The following is a 22189-nucleotide window of genomic DNA, read 5'->3' as shown; positions in this document are numbered from 1 at the left end:
GGGGCAATTTACAATGGCCAATTTACCTATCAACCTACATGTCTTTGGCTGTGGGAGGAAACCGGAGCACCCGGCAGAAACCCACACAGACACAGGGAGAACTTGCAAACTCCGCACACGCAGTACCCAGAATCGAACTCGGGTTGCTGGAGCTGTGAGGCTGCGGTGCTAACCACTGCACCACTGTGCCGCCTAATGCAAAATAATGTGTATAATGCAAAATAAATTTTTCTGTTGCTTGTTTGTTCTCCAAGCACAATGGGTAATGATGTAAACCCAACATTGTCACACACCTGTCACTTTGAGCGCTTTAAATCATTCCATCATGTGATCAAATAGAATCCAAGTGCTATCTTTCATCTGTTAATTCTTTTCTCGGCATCAGTCGTTTTCATGTTCTGCCCACAAACGTGAGGATTGAGAGACACTACAATGTTACGCCTTTCTTCAAGACTCTAGATATGTAATTTGATAGTTTAAGCTTACTTCTGTTAGTTTCTGATGTAAATATATGAATATTACATGCTTATTTCCTGATCTTAGTTGAGGGAAGGTATTTTATCCTGTCCATCTCAGTGCCCTTCTGTTGAGCACAATTTAGCTTCAGCTCACTGGCACAATTTTAGGTGCAGATCTGAACAGATCAAGTGAGCACACTCACGATGGGAGTGGAAAACTACCTGTAAATCAAATGTAAAGGGGTGACGACAAAAATTCTGCAAGCTGTTGGATAGTCTCGGAAGGTATCTTAGCCCATTTGCAGGCTTTAGGGGACAAGAAGAGACAGACAGAAATGAAGGAAAAGGAAATCCAAGGTGCAAGCATGAGCCTCCAGGCAAATGATAGAGCAGCCCAACACCCAACCTCTACCTGATGTTATGGAGGTGATGGGGCAAGAGGTTCTTCCAAAGTCAGTGGTCCATTATACCATCCCTTGGGAGGCATGTCCATAGGTCAGTATTACAGCACACCTGCATGGAGGTGAAGCCAAGTTTCCAGCCGCTGCTGACTGTTACCAGCCTTATGCTGTCTGGTAGCTGTAGATATCCTTCCACCAGATTATGTAACACTACATCTGCTTCTTTCCTGACATCCTAACAAGATAGTTAGCCACTTATATCGCCAGATCAGTGGCATGAGCAGTCAGGTGAAGTAGGCTCTGGATTACCTGACAAGCATTTTTCAACATAGTTGCACTAAAAGTAGGTGTCACATTTCAGAATTTCTTCCTGCCAGCACAGGGGGCCTTATAAAATACATGTTAAAAATGGTACCATTGATCTAAATTTAGCACTCAATGGATTAAATTAACAGAACAGTAGGGCTGGGAATGTAGATTAAAATTGAGACAGAATGTCGGCAGGGCTGAGACAATGAGATAGTTTAACTTCTAGTGATTATCTACTCTCATTGCTGCTGCAACAGCCCCATTCATTCAAACGTAGCAGGGGCTGTTTCCAAAGTAGACTGGTGGGGCAGGATGTGTGGGGAACAGTCACCTGACAGTGACTTTCCTGAATTATACTGTTACCTAAGTAGATATATGGGAGTTTGGGTCAACTTAGACCACTTAAGGGAGCAATTAATGCTACTGACACCAAGAAAGTATCCATAGGAGACCCAAATTTATAATAGTATGACATTCTGTGACTGGAATGCATCCAAGGAAATGTCCAACATAACAGTTAGTCATGCCATTGGGTCTGCTTTCCCAGCTTCTTTGGGAAGAGGAGCCTGCACTCGCGCTAATTATCTGCCAGAGTTATTTCCATCTCTGCAGATGCTGGATTGTTGTTGGGCACCGGCCATCTTTTGGCTCACCTCAAGTGCCTGGCATCTCTCCGTAGGACTTCCTCTTCTTCCAAACATGTCCAGAATTGATTTCCATTGGGAAACCCATTGGTGCCAGTAATGCTGCTAAGATAAACATGGAAGTAAGGTACAACAATTGGTGCAAAGCCTAATGAAAGTGTAAATAACATAAAAAAGAAACAAATAAAGGAATGACTAAAATATGTTTACCTTTATTTAATGTGTCTTTTCTGTAATCTCCAATATATTTGCCATTTTTTACCAATCCTGGAAACTCATTTCAAATGGGTATACTTTACATGTGGTGTCCTGCACACCAGAATTTTGGGAATGGCATGGAGAATAGGCAGATCCCCAAATTATTATTGAAATGAAGCACCTAGTCATTTGGAGCAAGCACCTTCAAATCTCATGTACAGTCTTCTGGCACACCAGTTGACAGACACCAGCGTATGCATAAAGATAACAGGGGACTGTTGGACTGGAATCAGTGCAACAGAAAGTGGGCTCATCTGAACCTTTGGCGCACTAATTATATGGTTTTGCAGTTCTGTACTGATTCATTTCACCATCATGGAGATGAAGCTACACCAACTGTTGAAAATGGGTTTATTTCAGGAGGAGATTGCTCCTGTGAATAGCTGGATTTTGAAGCTTGCTGGAATTCAGTCTGACACTTGGCATCAGTGCAATGCATTTGGGTGAATCAGTCAGTAGAGGAACAACCTTTTGATATCTAGACTTTGTGGAGGGGGGAAAGAATTCCATCCGAAAACTAATGTTTTTTTTCCAAGGAACTGAACTTAATCCTGTAAAATTTATGTCATTCCTGCATTCAGCCTTTGGTGTCCGATGACATTAAGGCACTAAGTTGAAGGATAGTTTTCTGGCAGATCTGAAAATAAAACAGAAAAGTAATAAAGGAGTTGTCTTGGTTTAGGAGATAAAGGACCAGGAATGAGCAGTGCTCAGGCATCTTGTGTTATGTATTTTTTTCAGTAGATTGCAGAGTTTTACTTGTAGCTTGTGTACACAGTCACAGGCTTTGTCCCATCCAACATAGTGTGTATGGCCAGCTCCCCAGGTAGCAGCAGGCGCATGGCAATCTGGATCTCTCTGGAGCTGATGGTCAAATACTTGTTGCATTGGGCTAGGCAGGAAGCTTCACCTGCTCAGAAATACCATTCACAAAGAAGTTTACAATGCTGATGGCTTTGGAACAGATGCCGGTGTCAAGATGAACCTGCTTCATCATTTTGTGGATGTAGGTTGAATAACTCTCCTTCCTCAATCTTCTCCATTTCTTGACACTCTTTGCTTTGTCTTTACTGACGGCTTTCTTGGTGCCCTTCTTGGGTGCTGTTTTCCACTCCTTGGACAGCGTCATCACATTCTCATCCAGGCACAGAATGATTAAGTGGTCGAAATTGCTGCCTTCAGGTTGCAATCTTCTCGGAGAATGGGTATGCATCTGATTTCTGAAGTGCAGTCAGGCCGCTTTGCAAGTTCTTTACTAAGATTGTCACTTGATGGTACCCTGAAGGACACAAGTAAAGATGTAATGTAGATTCCTTGATCTGCACTGAGCTTACTTCTAATGCATAAACAATGTTACGGACAGGTAGGAAATGATAGGGGTGGTTTCCCTTTCACCTCTTAACTGACAACAGACAGTGTTTTATTCGAATTATGTTTTAACCCTTGAGCGTTTTAATGGTCAATAAACAGACAAATGATCGGTTTTCTCAAAGGTTTAAAGAAAGATAAATGTTTGTAAAACAAAAAGCCAAAAATTCACAACTTCACCCACACACATACATGCATGCACACAAGAGAAGATAGAGATTAAAAGATAGCATGCATTTAGATCTGGGTTTTTAAGAAGAGTTGGTTGTGAAACCTTGTTTGTTTCCCCGGGAGGAAAATGTAAACGATGCAGTTCTTCCTTTTCTCCTGGTTCACTGGAATCAAGCTTTTGAGAGTTTCAGGTGGACGGATGCTTGGTTGCAGACTTCTTTGGTTAAGTCTCAGTTACAGTCCAATGATGAAGATCCTGTTTCAAATCTCCCAGATGGGGAGTTATCAAAAGGTCACCTTTTCGTCTCTGCCTCTTGGTAGTTTTTAAAGATAGTATTCGGCAGGGTCTTCTTCTTGGCTGGAATAGATCTCTCTCAGCTTCATGGCAGCTGGTTTTCTGTCTCTGCTTTGGCTTTCTGCACAGAAAAGTCTCTTTTTAAAAAAAACAACCTTATCAGGCTTGGTTTCTGTCAGGTGACCAAAGTTGCTCTCTCCTGGTGTTTTCATGCAATGTCTCTGAATGTGTGGCCATTGTTAGACTATGATGTTTGAACGCTGCTCATCTTGATAAAGTGGTGTTTGGTCACACCCATTATCCAGAGTTTGCGTCTGGAGATGCTGTGTCTACAAAGGTCATTGTTAGTCCAACTGGTTGAAAAAGATAGTCATTAACATTGAATGGTACCATTAACATTTCTAATGCTTTCTTCAAGGCTAGTCCAGACATGATGATGGGTTCAATCTCCAACAGTCACTATGAATATTCGCAGCACAGGAGAGGTCCCCAGACCTGATAGCAAACGTGTGTCCACTTTTGGGAGGTTAATTCATCAGTTCGTTTTTATTGTTCATAATTTTTCCTTGCGTGAGCGTGACAACAAAACGAATAGCTTTGGAAAATGCAACTAATGATTGTGACAAATGCAAATGAGATGTTTAGCTCACTCTTAAACTAATGCTACCAACTGGCAGAGCGACATCATCCTGAGTAGGTTCAAGAAAACTTGATAACTTAGGGTCCTGTAAAAGTATATTGGTTTTTATGTATGACGCAGCAAAGACTGATATTTTAAGCATTTTAATCCAGAGGAAATCCCCATGTTTAAAAAGGAAGATGGAAAAACAGGAATATTTTGAGTGCATAATATGAGAGGATCATAACAATGTTCTCCCATGCGTTAGATTGTGTTAGGGATGGCGTTCGGAAAATTCAAATCAAGGAATGAGGACTACTACATCTTTTGTTAAGTATTCTTTCAAATTTCATAGGATAGTATCGTCCAGTGAAGTCAGGAGTCGGCAGAATGTCCGTACGTGGACACCAGTGTCCATGATAACAATTTTGAGGTCCGTTTCTGGTAATATCAGGAATGAGAAATTTCCCATTGACAACTTCTTTCCAGACAAGTCTGACTTCAAAAAAAATTGCAGCTGTCAGTTTCAGTTTCACAGTTGACAGGTTCTGGGAGTGGGAACAGCGGTTTCCAAACTCAGGACAAGTTCGGGGTTTTCCTGCAGGTTCTGAGTTTTATTTTTTAATAGCCCGCCAAGAACCATGGACTTGTCCTGAGTTCAGAAGCTGCTGTTCCTGCTCTAAAATGCACCTGTCAGCTGTGAAACTGTCGGCTGTGAATTAAAGAAAAACTGACCAATCACGAAGCAGAGAGAATTCTGGGGAGAGTTCCCGCCCTCTGCAACTAAAAGAGAGAGAGTGGGGGGAGAGACAGATGGGGGGCATGGGGAGTGGTGGTAGAGACGGGGCAGAGCGAGAGAGGGGCGGGAGAGAGGGGGGGAGGTCAGAGAGAAAGGGATGGGGGGGAGTGAGAGAGAGAGAGGGATGGGGGGAGAGAGAGAGAGGGAGGGAGAATGGGGGGAGAGACAGAGAGAGGCAGTGAAAGAGAGAGAAAGAGGGTGGGGGGACAGAGAGAGGTGAGAGAGGGGGAGAGGGGAGAGAGAGGGGGTGATGGATGGACACAGTGGGGGAGGGGAGAGAGAGAGAGGGAGGGAGGGAGAGAGAGGGGAAGAAAGGGGAAGAGAGAGAGGGGAGGAGAGGGATGGACACGGGGGGAGAGAGAGGGGGAGATGGATGGACACAGAGGTGTGGGGGGAGAGAGGGGGGAAAGAGATGAACACAGAGGGGAGAGAGATGGATACAGAGTGGTGAGAGATGAACACCGAGAGGGGATAGAGATTGACACAGAGAGGGGGAGAGAAAGAGATCAAGATCACTCCTGACAGATGGACATCTGTCTGGATTCTCCGCATCGCTACATCAAGTGTGTGGGAAGACATTGACTACTGGTGCAAGCAAAAACAATGCCAGGTATCTCATTAAATAGGGAGAAATGCATTTTAAATCAGACTGTCTTTTGATGGCATTAGATTGACTATACACTTTATATACAGATTAATTGCCCCCATGTTCACGGCTGAGTCAGTAATTTTGTCAAATGTCCGTAGTGCAACGTGTTGGTGCCTATCCCTGAGTGAAGTGTATGCACCATCTTTTTTCATATTTCATCCATCACAGGTCCTTTTATCAGGCGCAGTCTATTGAAACAAAAATAGGACATGGTGTCCACCCTACTGGCAAACCATTGCTGCTAGCTGGCCACATCACACATTCAAATGTTCACATTCCTTTGCCAGTAGATATGCAGCATCTCTCAGGACTGTGAATGTGATATGTGGAAAAAATCTTTAGCTCTTCCTGCTCTATCGCACTGTGCAAAGGCACTCCAGTGTGCTGCTCCACTTGATGAATATTCCATTTACTGTGTACACGCCAAAATTCTGCATAAATTTATTTCTTCGCTGAAACCCCTCAACACTGTTAATCCTTTTAGGGCACTGACTCTGGAAGAATGGGCTGTGTTTGAACTGACAGGGTTGTACATACTAAGTCAACCTGTGTAGTAATATTATTAAACAGTATGGGCATCATTGTCCATTCTGCCCATGCGCAGTAACCTGCAGAACAAATTACCTGGCGATTGTAGAAGCCATCTGATTTTTCATCCCATTTGAAATCAATGTGATGAGAATCAGGTGAGTGCTATAGTGGGTGAGTCATCTGCTATGTAGAATTTTTTCAAAATAGTACTAGGATCATGATATTTTAGTACTCTTTAAGCTGCATATGTTTTTTATACCACACAGGAACAAGGTAATAGACCAGTCACAGTGAGAGTGCAGTGTCAGTACCTGAGTATGAAACCAACCCAGACTGATGTGATGAAAGTCTTCAGTCTGGTAGCTGCAAATGTGTAGTGAGAAATTAGTTTGGATGCTCTCAGCTTCCTTCTTAAGAGTTGTAAGGCCCCAGCAAAGAAGTGCATCTAATTTAGCACCTCTGCAATAAATTGACCAACTCACATAAAGATCATTGGTATGGAATTGAAAGCTTCATAGTGCTGCAGTAGGGGCGATTGTTCTGAGGTTGGAATTAAGGCATGTTGTTAAGGTAGAAGGAAGGGAGCTTTACTCTGCAGCTGTCCTGGAAATGTGCCTCAAATGGGAAAACGTTGTGTTCTCCAGCATCAGTGCTTTGATGAGAACAGAAATTCACTTTTTTTTTACTTTTTGAACTTTCATTGAAGTATTATAGAAAAGCTTGGGTATATTTTTTTGACTGATATTTGTCAATTCCTTATTTAATTGATAGCTGATTATAACTGTTGAATGCCTGATGCTGTAGACATGTATAGATAGAGTGACTCAGGTTTACATCTGTCGTAATGTTTTGATCTTGCTGTTTAGCTTGTATTGCTCCACTTTTACGACAAATTGCGTGCATATTCTCTAACTTCCTTTCTCCTCCACAGCAACTTGTCACATTTGAGCCAAAGACATCATACCTTCTAGAGGAACTCAAACCAAACACCATGTACTACTTTCGTCTTGCTGCCCGCTCTGAGCATGGCCTTGGAGCTTCAACTGCACAGATTTCAGCTCAAACCATGGAAACTAGTAGGTTTTCTTCTGTTGACTAATTCAAGCTTGCTGGGGTGCTTGTTAGTCTGATGAGGAGGTCTGTCCCTAACATCTAGCAGCTGACTGCAAGCACCAGGTGGTATTGTAATAAAACATAGTTAGGCTTCAAAAGGAAAGAAAAATAGGAAAAATTTAGGATTGGTGAGGTTTAGATTTCATGCAGGTGGGATCACGGCATTCATGTTTACAGTGACTAACAAGCACTTTGAGTGGAGAGTAGAAGCTTTCGTAGTTAGTTGACCTTTCTTGTTCAGTTGCTTTGAACACAGTTCCAAGTTAAATGTGCTTCAGTTGTTAATTCAAAAAGGTTCTGTACTGAACAATATGAATTGCACTTTTCTTATAATGTATTGTCTATTTTTCCGAATGGGTTCTAAGGGGATATGGTGGTGTAGTGGCAATATCACTGAGCTAATAGCCCAGGCTCATGGGACATGGGTTCAATTCCCACCATGGCAGCCAGTGGAATTTAAATTCAATTAATTAATAAAAATCTGGAATTCAAAAATAGAAATGGTGCCATTAAATTGTCAACAATTATTGTGAAAAACCCATCTGGTTCACTAATGTCCTTTAGGGAAGGAAATCTGCTGTTCTTACCTAGTCTGGCCTCGATATGATTCCAGACCCACAGCAATGTGGTTGACTCTTAACTGCCCTCTGAAATGGCCTAGCAAACCACTCAGTTGTCAAGGGTAATCAGAATGGCAGCAAATGCTGGCTTTTCCAGTGATGCCCATATCCCATCAAATTTGAAAACATTGAAAAGCCAGGCTGTAATATTTCCAATGACCAGAAGTATTAACATAGCCTGTGGTTTGGTGCTGATGAACTTTTAGTACTTATCATTTCTTCTTAAAATAATTGGTGAGGATAATGGTCTGTATTTCAGTGGACATGGAATGATGGGAAAACTTGTAAAGGTCAGTTAACTACAAAATGATCTATTATATTCTAAGTGTCATTCCTTTCAATAAAGTCCTAAAGGTCAAATGACAAGCTTGAATCCTGTGCACTACTTAATGGAATGGTAATTATGTTTCACATTCTAAAATTGTTTCTAGTGCCATTGACTGCTGTTGTAATACCTATCCCACAGAATGTTCTGTGATAGAGTTGATTTTTAAGTAGACTTCTTATTTTTATACATGTAAGACCTGTATGTCAATGCAGAATTCATCCAACCTCAATCTGTTTGAACCTGTAAAATCAAATAGGGGAGGTAACATTTAATCATGAATGCTCTTTAGGGTCAAAATTTATTCCCACCATCTACATTGGCATGAGGGTAAGGGGGCTAGAGCAGGGAAATGGGACTGACTGAATTGCTCTGCAGAGAGCCGGTATGGACATGCTGGGCCGAGTAGCCTCCTTCTGTGCCGTTACAACTTTATAATGCTGAGGGAAATTTGGAATTCAGCCATTAATGTTATTCAGGATGTGATAGCAGTAGAAGATGCAAATTCCTTTCCTCTGTGTCACTGGGGGGAAGCAACCAAGTCCATTGAACGAGGTATGGCAATTTAAATCTTTAAAAACAGCCCACAGAAGTGGGGAACTTTGGGGGGAATTTTCCCAGGCAAGGGTAGGCGGATTCAGGTGGGGGCAGGGAGTCAAATCCCCTAAAACTGGCATTGGGTCAGAATCCCAACATCATCCCACCCACTTCTGGGTTTCACTTGGGCTGGTTTGAAGGCAAGCGGGGAAACCCCAACCCCCAGACCTTGGAGCTGTCGCGTAAGGCATTTAATGTAGGAAATATAAAAATGAAATATTCTAATAGGCAATTATATACTGTTTTAACCATTAATTCTGGCTTTAACAGCCAGTGGATCTATTTCCAGAGCTGTCAGCAACTGGCCAGGGTTAATCAGGCGAGTGCACAGTGGGGAAAGCTTCTTTAATGAAACTGACCCATGGGGCACCTTTGATCATTGAAACTGAAGAGATGCATGGCCAGGTGAGAGGCTGCTGCTTACAGCACTCCTTCTCTCAGCGTGTTTTCACTGCTTGACAGGTGATTGCCAACTTCTTGGAAGGCACTTCCCCTGTCTTGCACTTCACTCACCTTCAGCTGCACGTCTCTGCTGCCAGGCTTCACCACAGCAGCTTGCGCAGCTCTGATGAGGAACAAGACGAGCAGCACCAGCTGCCTTCTCCTCAGCTGATGCCATTCCACAGGGCAGAGAAGGTGGACACAGAGATCCAGCTCAAAGGAGACGTGACCCCCGATACAGGATGTCACAGGCAGAGGATCAGCTCACTCAACACGTTTGAGCACCAGTGCCTCATCAGGGTCAGGCTTTCAAGGCAGGTCATTGCTGCCGTCTGCATGTTCATAGAACAATACCTTCCCAGTGACTGTCAAGGTGCCTCTCACTGGAGGGTATCCCCCTCCCCCGCAACCCCGCCACATTCTCCCCCCAACACACCCCGTGTCTGCCTTTCCTCAAGGTTGTGTTTTCTCTTCTTCAGGGAGGGAAAGCAGAGAGTTATGTGTTAATAATGGCTTGTGCAGCTAGCAGAGAAGGACCACATTTGTGGTTGGTGACTGTGAGGCGTACGTGCAAGAGGGAAATGTGATGAGGGTGAGTGTGTGTTAGCTGCTCAGATAGAGATGTGAGGTGTGGAGAGAGAGAGAGGCATGGATGGAACTGCAGGGTGTGTTGTCCCGAGGAGTACTGTGCAGGGAAATGCTTGGAAAGTCAGAGTGTGGGCCACCTGAAACTGTTATGCCACTCACCTTTCCCGTCATCCTGAGGTCCCGGATCGCCTTGGGTGCACACTGCTGTTGCTGACTTCCTCGGCCACTTCCATCCACACCTGCTAGGTTGGATTAGTTGTTCTCCTGCTCCCATCCTTGGGAAAGATCACCTCACTGCAGTCCTTCAGACCCCTCAGCAGGACTGCCAGGGAACAGTGAGCGACCCAGGGATCAGCTCCATTCCTCTGGTTGCTGCCGCCTCAAAAATGCATGTTCAGATGAGTCATTTTAAACCATGCCGGGGTCCCTTTTATTAGAAATCCTTCCTTTGACAGATCTGGTGCGTGTTGCTGCATGCCCTCTCTGATTGGTCAGGGAACCCAGAGGCAGAATGCTCATGCTGTGGCTCAGTTAAAGAGCTACGGCAAAGCCCACTGGAGTTTCCAATGAGTTCACGAACTGCTAATCGTTCTGCCGTTTTGGCAGGGACTAACTTGAAAATTCCGCCCACTGAGTGCTAAGATGCCAGTCAAGGTTAAGAACTAAATATTCCTCTGGGCTGGTATTGATGATAGAATTAGATTGGGGTGGAATATCTGCCCATTGGCCTGAACCTACCATGACTATGTCCTATTTCCCTCATTCAAGATGAATTACGTTTACACTCTGTAGAAACAGCCGACCACCACCAATGCATGCAGCAATGCAAAGGGCTGGAGCTACTGCTAAAGGGGCAGATGCCAAGGTGTGCGGAAGTTTATGCTTGATGATTTAGGGATTTTTCATTTGCGCCACCACTGTGTGTCTCTCTACCATGTCTCCAATGTCAGTCATGCTGAGAGTCAGCAGCACTGAGACAGGAAGGCAAGGAAATTTATGGTGTCCAATGCCCCAACATCTTGACTTAATTTAAATGCAACACAATGGTTAAAAGGAGGGTGTCTGACATCCCTGCTAATGGAAGAGTAGGAGGTAAACCTCGATCAAGCAGTTTAGGGCTGGGGGTTTCCATAGCGTTACATAGAAATGCATAGTGCCTACAGCATAAAAACAAGCTATTCAGTCCAGCTGCTCTTTGCCAGTGTTTATGCGCCAAATGAGCCTCCTTCCATCACTTATCATCTAACCCAATCAGCATATCCTTCTATTTCTTTCTTCCTAATGTGCTTATCTGGCTTTCCCGATTGCCTGAAAATGGGTAGTTTACCGAAGGAAAATTCAGATTACATCTTTGACAAGAGAGGGAAGTTGGAGGGAGATTGAGCCTCAGGCTGAAGTCCGATACCAATTCCTATCAGTTTTATCAAAAATGTCACCCGCCCACTCTCAGCTACAGTGACGGAGAAAATAGTTGCTCTATAAATAAACAATTCAAGCTGCTAAGTATTCAGGACAGAATATGAAAGTTCAGAAATCTTGCCACATATGATCTTGTTGATATCACTGTATTTTTGTAAATCAGTACGCTCGGTGTTTACAAACATAAGACATCCGGCTCAGAAACTTTCCTCTGAATGTGCATGTGCAATATATCCCACCCATCGAGTCTCTTGAGGGAAAGTAACGACCCCCAAGGAAGCAAATCCCACAGTATCTATCCAACCCATTATTCAACCCTGGCTGGTTGCTTTCCAAAGATGAAGTTGCCCTGGTCACAGCAGCACAATGACCGTTGTGTCCAATGGAGATTTGATTATTTCTCATTGTGCTTACCCAGTAACTTCCAGTTCCATTCCTGATCATCCAGTGCTTTACTGGAGCAGTTAAGCAACACAGCATGAGCTGTTTTTACCGGAAGCCTATTTCCACAGCTCAGTGGAGAAAAACTATTCATGCTCATGCACACAGAAAAAGTTACAGTTTGCAAAATTACAAGGGAGAAAAGCCGCAAAAGGCTCCTGGGGTCCTGCTTCTGTTTGAACAGTCATACAGTCTATGCAGCTTTCTGTTTTATTTTTCACCTTTTCATTTCAGCACCGTATTGTGTCCAAAATGGCATTATTCACAGTCCCAGATTTGTTTTCATTAATTATATACCACTAGCACTTTGAATCAAACATGAATGGGAATTTGCTTGCTCTGCCCTATCCACAGACATGCACACTGCTGCAAGCAGGTGGGAATTAACATAAGGGTGTTTGTCTCTCAGTCAGTTACTATTTGTGTCATAGTCGATAGCAGTGACATTTTGGGAATAAATTTTGTCCCTATTACTGTGTGAAAAAGGACCACAGGGAGCAGTGGAATCTTCTCCCCTGTGGTGTAGTTTTATATATTCCTGTGATGTATTACACCAGCTGAAAATGAGCTGTCACTCAAAAAATAGATGCAGCAGTATATAAACATGGAAATAGATGCAAAGAAGCCCATTTTTAACAGGCAAATAGAAACACTTGTTACTTGACCTTGTAGGAGCAAAGCAGGGTGTACGTGTCACCCATCAGTAGCAGGTGGGTGCCACTTACAGACAGTAAACAGGCCTCTCTTTGTGTGTGGTAGGTAGGTACCCTGGTATTTCACTTAGAACTTTTTCTCTGGAATGTAGAAATATTTGCAACACATAAGAAGGTAAAGCGCACCATTGCAGCTGTTCAAGAAGGGTAGGTAATAAAAAAAAAGAATTAGAGGAATTAAAGAAATATACATGATGTAAGATCTATAATTACAGGTAGGTAATATTATTTGTAGGCTCCATTTTCAGAATTTTTATTTTACTTACCATCTCCCCATTTTCTAGTTTTATATTATGTAAGAAATTATTTTTGAGTTATCTTTAATTTGCTTTTCTAAGCCAAGGTGTCATATTTAATTTATGAACGCATATTTTGCTTTATGTTTTTTGTTTTCTTTTAAGTTGTTGGATCTGCTCCCATTTGTATTTTTTATTCTTTTTCACAATTCCCTCACCTTTTTCACCTGTACTTGACCCAACTTCCAAAAATTAGAGCCATCAGCCCCACCTCAGGATATCAAGTGCACGAGCCCAAGCTCAACGAGCATTCTGGTAAGTTGGCTGCCCCCACCAGCAGAAAACCAGAATGGCATCATCACCAAATACTCCATCAAATACACAGCAAATGACCGAGAAGCCAGCTCGCCCAATGAGGTCTCGGATATACCGCCAGATACCACACAATACTTGCTGGAACGTTTGGAGAAATGGACTGAGTACTGCATCATTATGACTGCCCACACGGATGTTGGACCTGGCCCAGAGAGCTCTCCCATACTGATTCGCACAGATGAGGATGGTATGTTGGCTTAACACAACCAATCAGCAATTTTCTCAGAAGCAAGTCTTCCCTTGCACCTTTCTGTAACTGTTGTGTCTGGTCCTCCGTTCCACTGAATCTCCCCCTCTCTGTTTCTTTTTGAATGACAACTCTGGAACCTCTCTGCACCTATGACAGTGCAAAATTGCTTATATTTCAAATTTCCCCTGTCTGATGTTTTTTCTTCCCTCAACACTTTATGTATTAGATTACTGTTGTTATTATTGCACCCCCCCCCCGCCCCAAAGTATCCTTTCCAATTGCTTTTATATCACATAAATCATTCAACATTCTTCTCAGTGCACTGGCATATCACACAAACATTTGTGCATTGTTTTTGCCCGGATTTCATGAGATGTTGGACAATGAAAAGCAAACAGTCCTGGGACAGAGACCCAATAGTGGCTGTCATTTTTTTTTTACCACAATAAATATCTTTTGGAATCATTTTTTAAATCAGATGTAAAAAAATCTTGCATTTTGTGATGCTTTGGCATTCAAAGCATTATCCTTGGCTGCCTTTTATCCTATGTTTTTAGTATTTGTACCGTTTCCTCCATGGTTTTTCACATTTTTCCACATTTTTTGGTGTTTTAGAAAGATGCAGCTCAGGCATTTTTCAGCTTATGAAGCATTTTTGGACACAGTTTCAAAGAAGTGATACCCTTTCCTGCATCCCTTTTTAACAATAGTGGGTCTGTCCTTGTGCTGCTGATTGGGAGGGACGGGGCATCATCAGTTTTTGTTTCTTTAATCAAATGGTATTCTTCCAGTTCCTAGTGGTCCTCCTCGCAAAGTCGAGGTAGAGGCTTTGAACTCAACAGCTATTACAGTGTCATGGCGCTCACCTGTTCCAAATAAACAGCATGGACAAATACGTGGCTACCAGGTCCATTATGTAAGGATGGAATATGGAGAACCAAGAGGACAACCCATGCTCAAAGATATCATGCTGGCAGATGCACAGGTACGCTGGCTGAAATGTTGATGCTGATCTGGTTATTGTAAAATTTCATAATGTTCCATTGTGCAATGAGAAAGGATAAATTTATGTCAGTTTAACTTTGAATGTTATCTCTTCCATTCTACCAGCTGTACTGTTTTAATGGAGGCAACAAACTTGTCTTTAGGACGATATAAACTACTGCATGTAGTCACATATAAGGCAGCCCTGTAGCCCTCCGCGCCCCCACTCACAATATCCAATATTATGTGATCATCGTACAAGACCAAGAGTCTATATTCCAACATGATTGAAGGTGAAAGAGGGGAGGGTGGGGGGAAACAAAGGAGAAGTTGGTTTTGAGCTGATCACTGGTAATCTTGATAACTGATCACATGTGAGCTCAGTGTTGAGTGGGACATCTAAAACTGTACACTTACCACCAGTTCCATTTCCTTCCCTGGTTACTCGCTCAGGTCGACCTAGGTGGTGCTTAACCTTACTATCCTGTCTGATTCAAAACGAAGCTTCAAATTCCATATCCTGTCCGTCACTTAATTATTTCTGCAACAGGGCCACAGAAGCCTATGTGCATACTTTCATTTTCTCTAAACTCAACTTCCCAATATTCCCCTTACCAGCCTTGTGAGCTGCTGTCACCACAAATATGAACATCTCCAAACCCACCTGTCCACATCCTTTCTGACACTAAGTCCCTTTAGCTCACTGTCCTCCTTATCTGCAGGCATAGACTCACTGCACCCAGCCACGCAGCCTCCCTCTGCCTAATGGTCCCTCCTTTTTGGTTCCCCAAGACATCTTTACTGACCACCTCCTTCTGTTCCATTATTGGTGATATATCCTTCGGTTGTCTCAGCCCTACTCACTATAAATCCCTCCCTTGCCACCCTTGCCTTACTACCTCTCACTTATCTGTAAAAGCTGTTTCAAAACCTATCTATTCATTGACACTTTCTGTCAGCTATTACTGCTTGCCTTCAGTTATCTCCTATGTGAGGGGCCTTTTCTACACAAAAGATGCTATGCAAATTCAAGCTGTTGTTTTTGTTCTGCATCTCTGGGCTTAGCTTTAGGTGACAGCCAGGAACGTGGATGAAGTCAAGGTTGGAGGCATGCTAGTGTTTTCAGCAGCCAAAGAGGGTAGCTTCAGTTTTGCTAACATTTAGCTGGAGGAGATTTTGCCTCATCCAAGTCTTAATGTCAGATGGATAGTTGGGGGAGAGTGGGATTGGCCTTTGGGCTGAAGGGGGAGGCAGAGTTAGTTGACAGCAGGCTGATGCAAGGTTCTCCCTGCCAGAGAAGCACATGGAATTAAGTGCAGCTGAGGTACAAGACTTGACTCTTGTTTTAAACCGTAAAACCCATGGATTAGACAACCCCTTCATTTTCAGCCTCAAACAATGATGTGGATTTCATCGCTTTATTTGAATACGTACAGTAGTTTTACAAAAGATAATAGAAAATGATTTGTAAATTTTTTAAAAAAGGAATAAATAGTAATCTGCGATTTCAGTCCTACAAATGAGTGCCCATGATATCAGCAGATGAATGCTCAACGTGCTCGAAAGACGTTCCCTTCTACGCTATTTTGTGGAGGAAGGAATATCATATCTGTGCTAAATTTTCTTCTGGAGTCAGGTCTATCAAACAGATTAGATTTTTCTTTGAGTCACTCATGCAGTATTTCTGAAGTTTTTCCTAAATTTGAAGACTGTGCGAGTGATTCTGCGATCTGCTGTTTCTATCCGAGAGCACATCTCAGGAAATTGCCTGCACACAGCCCAAGCATTTCCCTCCATTCAAGTTGAAAATAGAAAATCATGGACTGTGTACCCACGCTCACCCGAGGTGCACGTCTTATCTCTTTGCGGCTATTTATTTTATTTAAAGATGTATTTTTCTGTGCTCTCTTGATCTCCTCAGACCATTTGCTATCTGTAATTAGGTGGCCTGCTCTCACGTTTGAGACAGTCGCACCCTGCTATCTCATTAGGGGATGGGTAAGATTGTATAGATGCCCTTATCTTCTATTCGACACAGTTGGAATCGGTAATTTAGCCAAATGGGGGTCGTGGTCGATGTTCTCTCTGAGCCGTGTGGCCAGGCAGCGACCCAAACGTTTCCATGCAGGCCGCACACACAAGTCACCCCCTTTAAGTACCATACATGCATGGATGTGGAAAAAAATTTAAAGGGCCTGAGCACTTAAACAAATTGGCTGGGCACTACAAAAATAAAAATAGAGGCTCCATTTGTTCTGGTGCCCACCCTAGTCCCACTGCTCTGTGGTGCTAGGTTGGGAGACTTTATTTTCATTGTTTTCTGAGAATCCATTAAAAGTGACAAAAGTAAGAACATAAAAGATGGGTGAGTTACAACTCACCCACCGTTTGATTTAACTGCCAATAATGTTAAGTGAATAATAAAGGTAATAACCTTTTCTCTCAAGCGTTGGGGCAATCTTTTTTTTTCCCACACTTGAACAGACAGAAATTCAGGTGTTATGACTGTCATCAGCTGACTGATGAATGTTGCACACATTTCATTCTTTTATTATAGTGTTTTAAAAAGACATATCTCTCTTTCTCTACTTCTGTAGTCAATAGTAGAACGTAAATAAATACATGATGGCGGGCAGCCATCAAGGCGGGGCTAAAGTGTGGCGAGTCGAAGAGACTTAGCAGGTGGCAGGAAAAAAGACAGAAGCGCAAGGGGAGAACCAACTGTGTAACAGCCCCGACAAACAATTTTATCTGCAGCGCCTGTGGAAGAGTCTGTCACTCTCGAATTGGCCTTTATAGCCACTCCAGGCGCTGCTCCACAAACCACTGACCACCTCCAGGCGTTTACCCATTGTCTCCCGAGAGAAGGAGGCCAAAGACGAAGAAGAAGTAGAATGTAAATAAATACATTTGCATAAAATGCTACGAGGTACATCTCAGATATGCTTCAGGGTTAAAGGTTGCAGTGTAGTCACAATGAAAAACGACGAAATGAATGCAGAAAAAAATTCACAATACCACAACAGATTATTAAAATTAGCTAATATACAGAATATACATATTGCAGAGAAATAAACTGAGTGACATTCATAACTTAGTCTCGATCAGTTGACCATGTCTGTTCTACGCCTATGTCACAAAACAAGAATTTGGTGATATGCAGGTTATTCTCGTGTATTCAATAATATTATGTACCTCCATATCCGAACTGCAGAATTACATTTTTCTCTGCTGTAAGGACATTAATAATTTTTTTATTGCCTCAGTTTTAAATTAAATGAGGACTCTTAACCACGACTGCAGGCTGCTTGACAAAACACAATATTATTATGAAAGTAAGTACCATTGTGTGAGCCCCGATCAACTTAGTACCAAAGTGATTGTTTTTCCAGTACACAGGAGTGTGATGGATTATTCTCCACTTGCCTGGATTGGTGCAGCTCCAACAACACTCAAGAAGCTTGACACCATCCAGGGCAAAGCAGGCTGCTTGATTGGCACGCCATCCACCACCTTCAACATTCACTCCCTCCGCCACCACCGACGCACACTGGCAGCAGTGTGTACCATCTACAAGATGCACTGCAGCAACTCACCAAGGCTCCTTCAACAGCACCTTCCAAACCCACAACTCAACCACCTAGAAGCACAAGGACAGCAAATACATGGGAACACTGCCACTTGCAAGTACCTCTCCAAACCACACACCATCCTGACTTGCAACTATCACCGTTCCTTCATTGTCGCTGGGTCAAAATCCTGGAACTCCCTAACAGCACTGTGGGTGTAGCTACACGCCAAGGACTGCAGCACTTCAAGAAGGAAGCTCACCACCACCTTCTCAAGGACAATTAGGGATGGGCAATAAATTCCCATCGATGCCCAATCCCCCAAACAAATAAAAAAAAGTACAATTCAGGAAATTCACATTGGAGCTGCTGTTGTCGACAGTCTGTTTAGAAATAATACTGACCTGATGGTGATCATTGTTTTCAGTGTCAGATAGTTACTTTGTCATGTATGACTATGGCTTACTCCATAGGTCCCATTGACTTTACAGTAAGTATTTTCTCTTCATTCTATTCTGCCAAAAGCAGATCACCATGCTATCTTATCTTCCCATACTGAATCAATTGGGAAAGGATTTAAATAAAATGAGTTTGAGTGGTCTCAGTCCAATTCCTATTGGACATGTATACTTGGGACCCTCTAGAATTTGTCAGTTTTCATCAGGTTTGATGTATGAAGGGAGCTGCTGGTGTGGGGTCTTTATGTTCCTCAGGCACTTCCTGTAACAGCAGAAAAGCACATTGGTCTCAACGTCCCTCTCTCCATCCAGTGAGCATGGTGCAGTATGAAAGGCAATGTTCCATCAGCATGGATACCATGGAATATGAGAAAGTAGGTTTGACGCTTTGCTTTACAGAGAGGAGTGAAGTCTGGTGGGCAAATCGTCAGCTGACCACAATTGTGGTCTTCCAACTGCTGATAGAGTGCCGTGCACCACAATCTTGAAGCAAGCCATCTGCTTGCCTTTCAGTCGCAGGAATACTTGGCTTGGCAATCCCAACACCGTGGATAAATTACTAAGAGCAGAAAACGATAAACAAAGAAACTACATTTAGAAGCGGTAAAAACGACGAAGTATAGATTTTTAAAAAAAGGTTTTTGTGCATGTTTGCAATAAGATTGCACACTATTAAGAATTCACAGAATATTGAAAAGATTAATTTTGTTGAGATTTGTTGAGCTGCTTTCGTTGAGGGTTGGAATTTGCTGAAAACTTGCACCAGAGTAATGGTGCATCTATGGTTCACCTCAGATATTCCAGGAACTTATAGTGAGTGACTTATGCCATTATGTACACCACACCATAATTTGCAGGCATTTTTGCAATGCTGCACCAAAACTCTCACCAAAGAGTTGGATAGCTGATTAGAAAAGCATCCCCCCCACCTTACGCCTCCCCCCCCCCCATTAAAATCAATGAAGCAATTGCATTTGCTGAATTAACCCCACTGTCATCACTTTAGCCACTTAGACCATTACAGAATGGGGCTGGATTAATTAGAAAGAGTTTTCAATTGCTCAGCAGGTTGCCTGTAGCAAAAATAACGATCTAACATATTGGTCTCCTGATCATAATCTTAACCAGGCATTGATACACAACATGCTGCTCCACACTGAGGAAGGGCATGATTTTATAGTAAACTTAAAGTTTAATGTTATCTTGACCTTAAAAGAATCCTTGAGGATATAATTTTTACTGACTTCTTGTAGGAACTTAATTTTAACCTTAAACCTTAGTTAATGAGAGTAAGTGTTTGGGCAGCCAGGGAATCTCCCCAATCGATATGATCTTTTCCTCAATATTGAATGCAGATGAATTGCTGTCGGTGGTGAAATATTGCTCGAGATCGCAAAGGATTCAGAGCACAGTTACCAAATAACCAACTCAAAAAGCAATAATCATAAAGCAATATTCAGAGTTAAAAACCATTACAGATAACGGACCTTGGCGCCTTGGATGTGTATTGGACAATAACTGTGCCCCTTGTGACTTGTTGCTATGCTGATCGTGGTGTATTCTAATCAGTTCTCAAAAACATTTTTGCGTAAATTTAGCATTGGAGGATCAGAAACACAATGCTGTTAGTTGTTTTCCACGAGCCCACATTGATTGTTTCTACCAGTTATAGAGTCATAGAGAGATACAGCACTGAAACAGGCCCTTCAGCCCATCGGGTCTGTGACGACCAACAACCACCCATTTATACTAATCCTACATTAATCCCATATTCCCTACCACAGCCCCACCATTCTCCTACCACCTACCTACACTAGGGGCAATTTACAATGGCCAATTTACCTATTAAACCTCAAGTCTTTGGCTGTAGGAGGAAACCGGAGCACCCGGCGGAAACCCACGTGGTTACAGAGAGAACTTGCAAACTCCACACAGGCAGTACCCAGAACCGAACCCGGGTCGCTGGAGCTGTGAGGCTGCGGTGCTAACCACTGCGCACAGTTCTGCTCACTCATCTAACCTAGTAAAATGTAGTTACTTTTAATAACTGAAAAGCTCATCATTTTATGTGAGGTGAAAAATTTAAGATAAAAATCACTCTTCATAAAGAAAATAAGGTGACGAGCTGCAAAACTAATCCTTTTTCTAGTTTAGGTGTAGGTGAAATATGAGCAGACCTTTTCAACACGTGTTCAAAACTTTAGATATAATAAGAAACAAACCTTCCTCAATAAAAATTAAATTGTACAAACCACCACAAATTCTAAAAAATACTTTCTCTACAAGGCATAACAAAATTAACTGTTGGAGACTTTAACAACATACACCTCTTCACATTTCAATATTTTGTGATACCCTTAAAATGATTTTGAAACAAAAGTTCAGAGTTCAATACCCACTTTAAATCTTTTCTTTATTCTATATTTTTTCTTTCTATCGATCATGTTTTGTCTCAATCAGTGGGAAACTGATGACTCTGCCGAACATGTGAGTAAAACATAATTGGACAACTGCAAACGTGTGTTTTGTTGTTAACTCTTCAGTGTCTTCACACGATGTCTTCTTGAAAATTTTTCTTTTTATGTGAACTTTTTTTGTTGGTGTGCTGCACTGCATGCACTAACTGGTCTTCAAGACTTTTGCAAGTTTTATTTTGTACTAACTTGTGCATTTATTTTACTGTTTTGGAGTGAACACATTGCATGGAATGAAACACTACCTGTTGATTTTGGAAAACTGCTCAGGGTAGTTACCCTGTGCATTTTCATTATTAGGATTAAATAACTTGGTTGACATATAATTTCACACATACCCAACTCTGCCACTCAGTTCAGGAAAGAATTAAGCACTTGTCTGATCGATAGCAGAGCATTTTGCACCGAGTGGATTTTTTTTGCAGAGATCCTCAAATCCCATGAATTCCATGTGACCTGATGTCTTTCATAGGAATGCTGCACAGAGACTTTAACCAATCTTCTCTGGAATACATCAGATGTCCCTGATTTAATGGAGCTTCGGGACTACATGGAAAAAGTGCACTGTATGCAAAATGTCCAGCTTTTGTTTTAGGAGTTCTTGATGACCTGTATTATGAATGATCATCAGCATACCTTTTTGGACCTCTTAACTCTTTACTCTCAACAGAAAATCACTTTCTCCCTACCAGCAAATGGTAAAATTGCATTCTACCACATTCTGCATTGCAAAAGTGTACCAATGTTATAATTGCAGCAGATCTCCACCACTCACAAAACAATGCAACACCTGCCAACATGAGATTCAAATCTACTCATAAATAAAGCTACCCATTACCATTTCCATTTCAAATTGGGCTTGAGAAGCTGTATTGCCAATCATACGTAGTACTTTGCCTTGTGTATATCACTACACTGCTTGTGTGGAATGTGAGGATAGCAATTCCAAAAAAAAATATTTTGCTATTTAGTCATAATAGTTTTTAATATGTTTTAGACTGTCTCATTTATTATTCGGAGCCCACAATTTTGTGAATGCTGTTAACTGTTGTAGTCAGGTTTGTGGAGGAATGCAGTTTTAACCCTCTTTCTTTAGTTCTTTAGTTCATTTCCTATTTGTCCATTTCTCAACCTCTTCAATTAT

At 42.2% G+C, this 22189-nt stretch overlaps 1 protein-coding gene and 1 pseudogene across 8 annotated transcripts in view; one reads left to right on the top strand and one right to left on the bottom strand.

The window, feature by feature from the left end:
* Positions 1-22189, top strand: part of LOC137369468 (receptor-type tyrosine-protein phosphatase delta) — a 618622-nt gene that overhangs the window by 430160 nt on the left and 166273 nt on the right. For 6 of the 8 annotated variants that reach the window (XM_068030719.1, XM_068030716.1, XM_068030717.1 and 3 more), the window contains 3 exons: positions 7434-7578; positions 13252-13557; positions 14352-14545. In XM_068030719.1, coding sequence (XP_067886820.1) covers positions 7434-7578; positions 13252-13557; positions 14352-14545 — 645 coding nt within the window. The remainder of the gene's footprint in view (positions 1-7433; positions 7579-13251; positions 13558-14351; positions 14546-22189) is intronic. The other 2 variants (XM_068030722.1, XM_068030723.1) reach the window with 1 other exon arrangement.
* On the bottom strand, positions 2826-3199 carry LOC137369469 (histone H2B 1/2-like; annotated as a pseudogene).

This window comes from Heterodontus francisci, chromosome 4 (assembly GCF_036365525.1).
Source record: "Heterodontus francisci isolate sHetFra1 chromosome 4, sHetFra1.hap1, whole genome shotgun sequence".
Classification (NCBI taxonomy): Eukaryota; Metazoa; Chordata; class Chondrichthyes; order Heterodontiformes; family Heterodontidae; genus Heterodontus; species Heterodontus francisci.
Note: the sequence above shows the minus strand (reverse complement) of the source record. Positions and strands in the feature narration are given on the sequence as shown.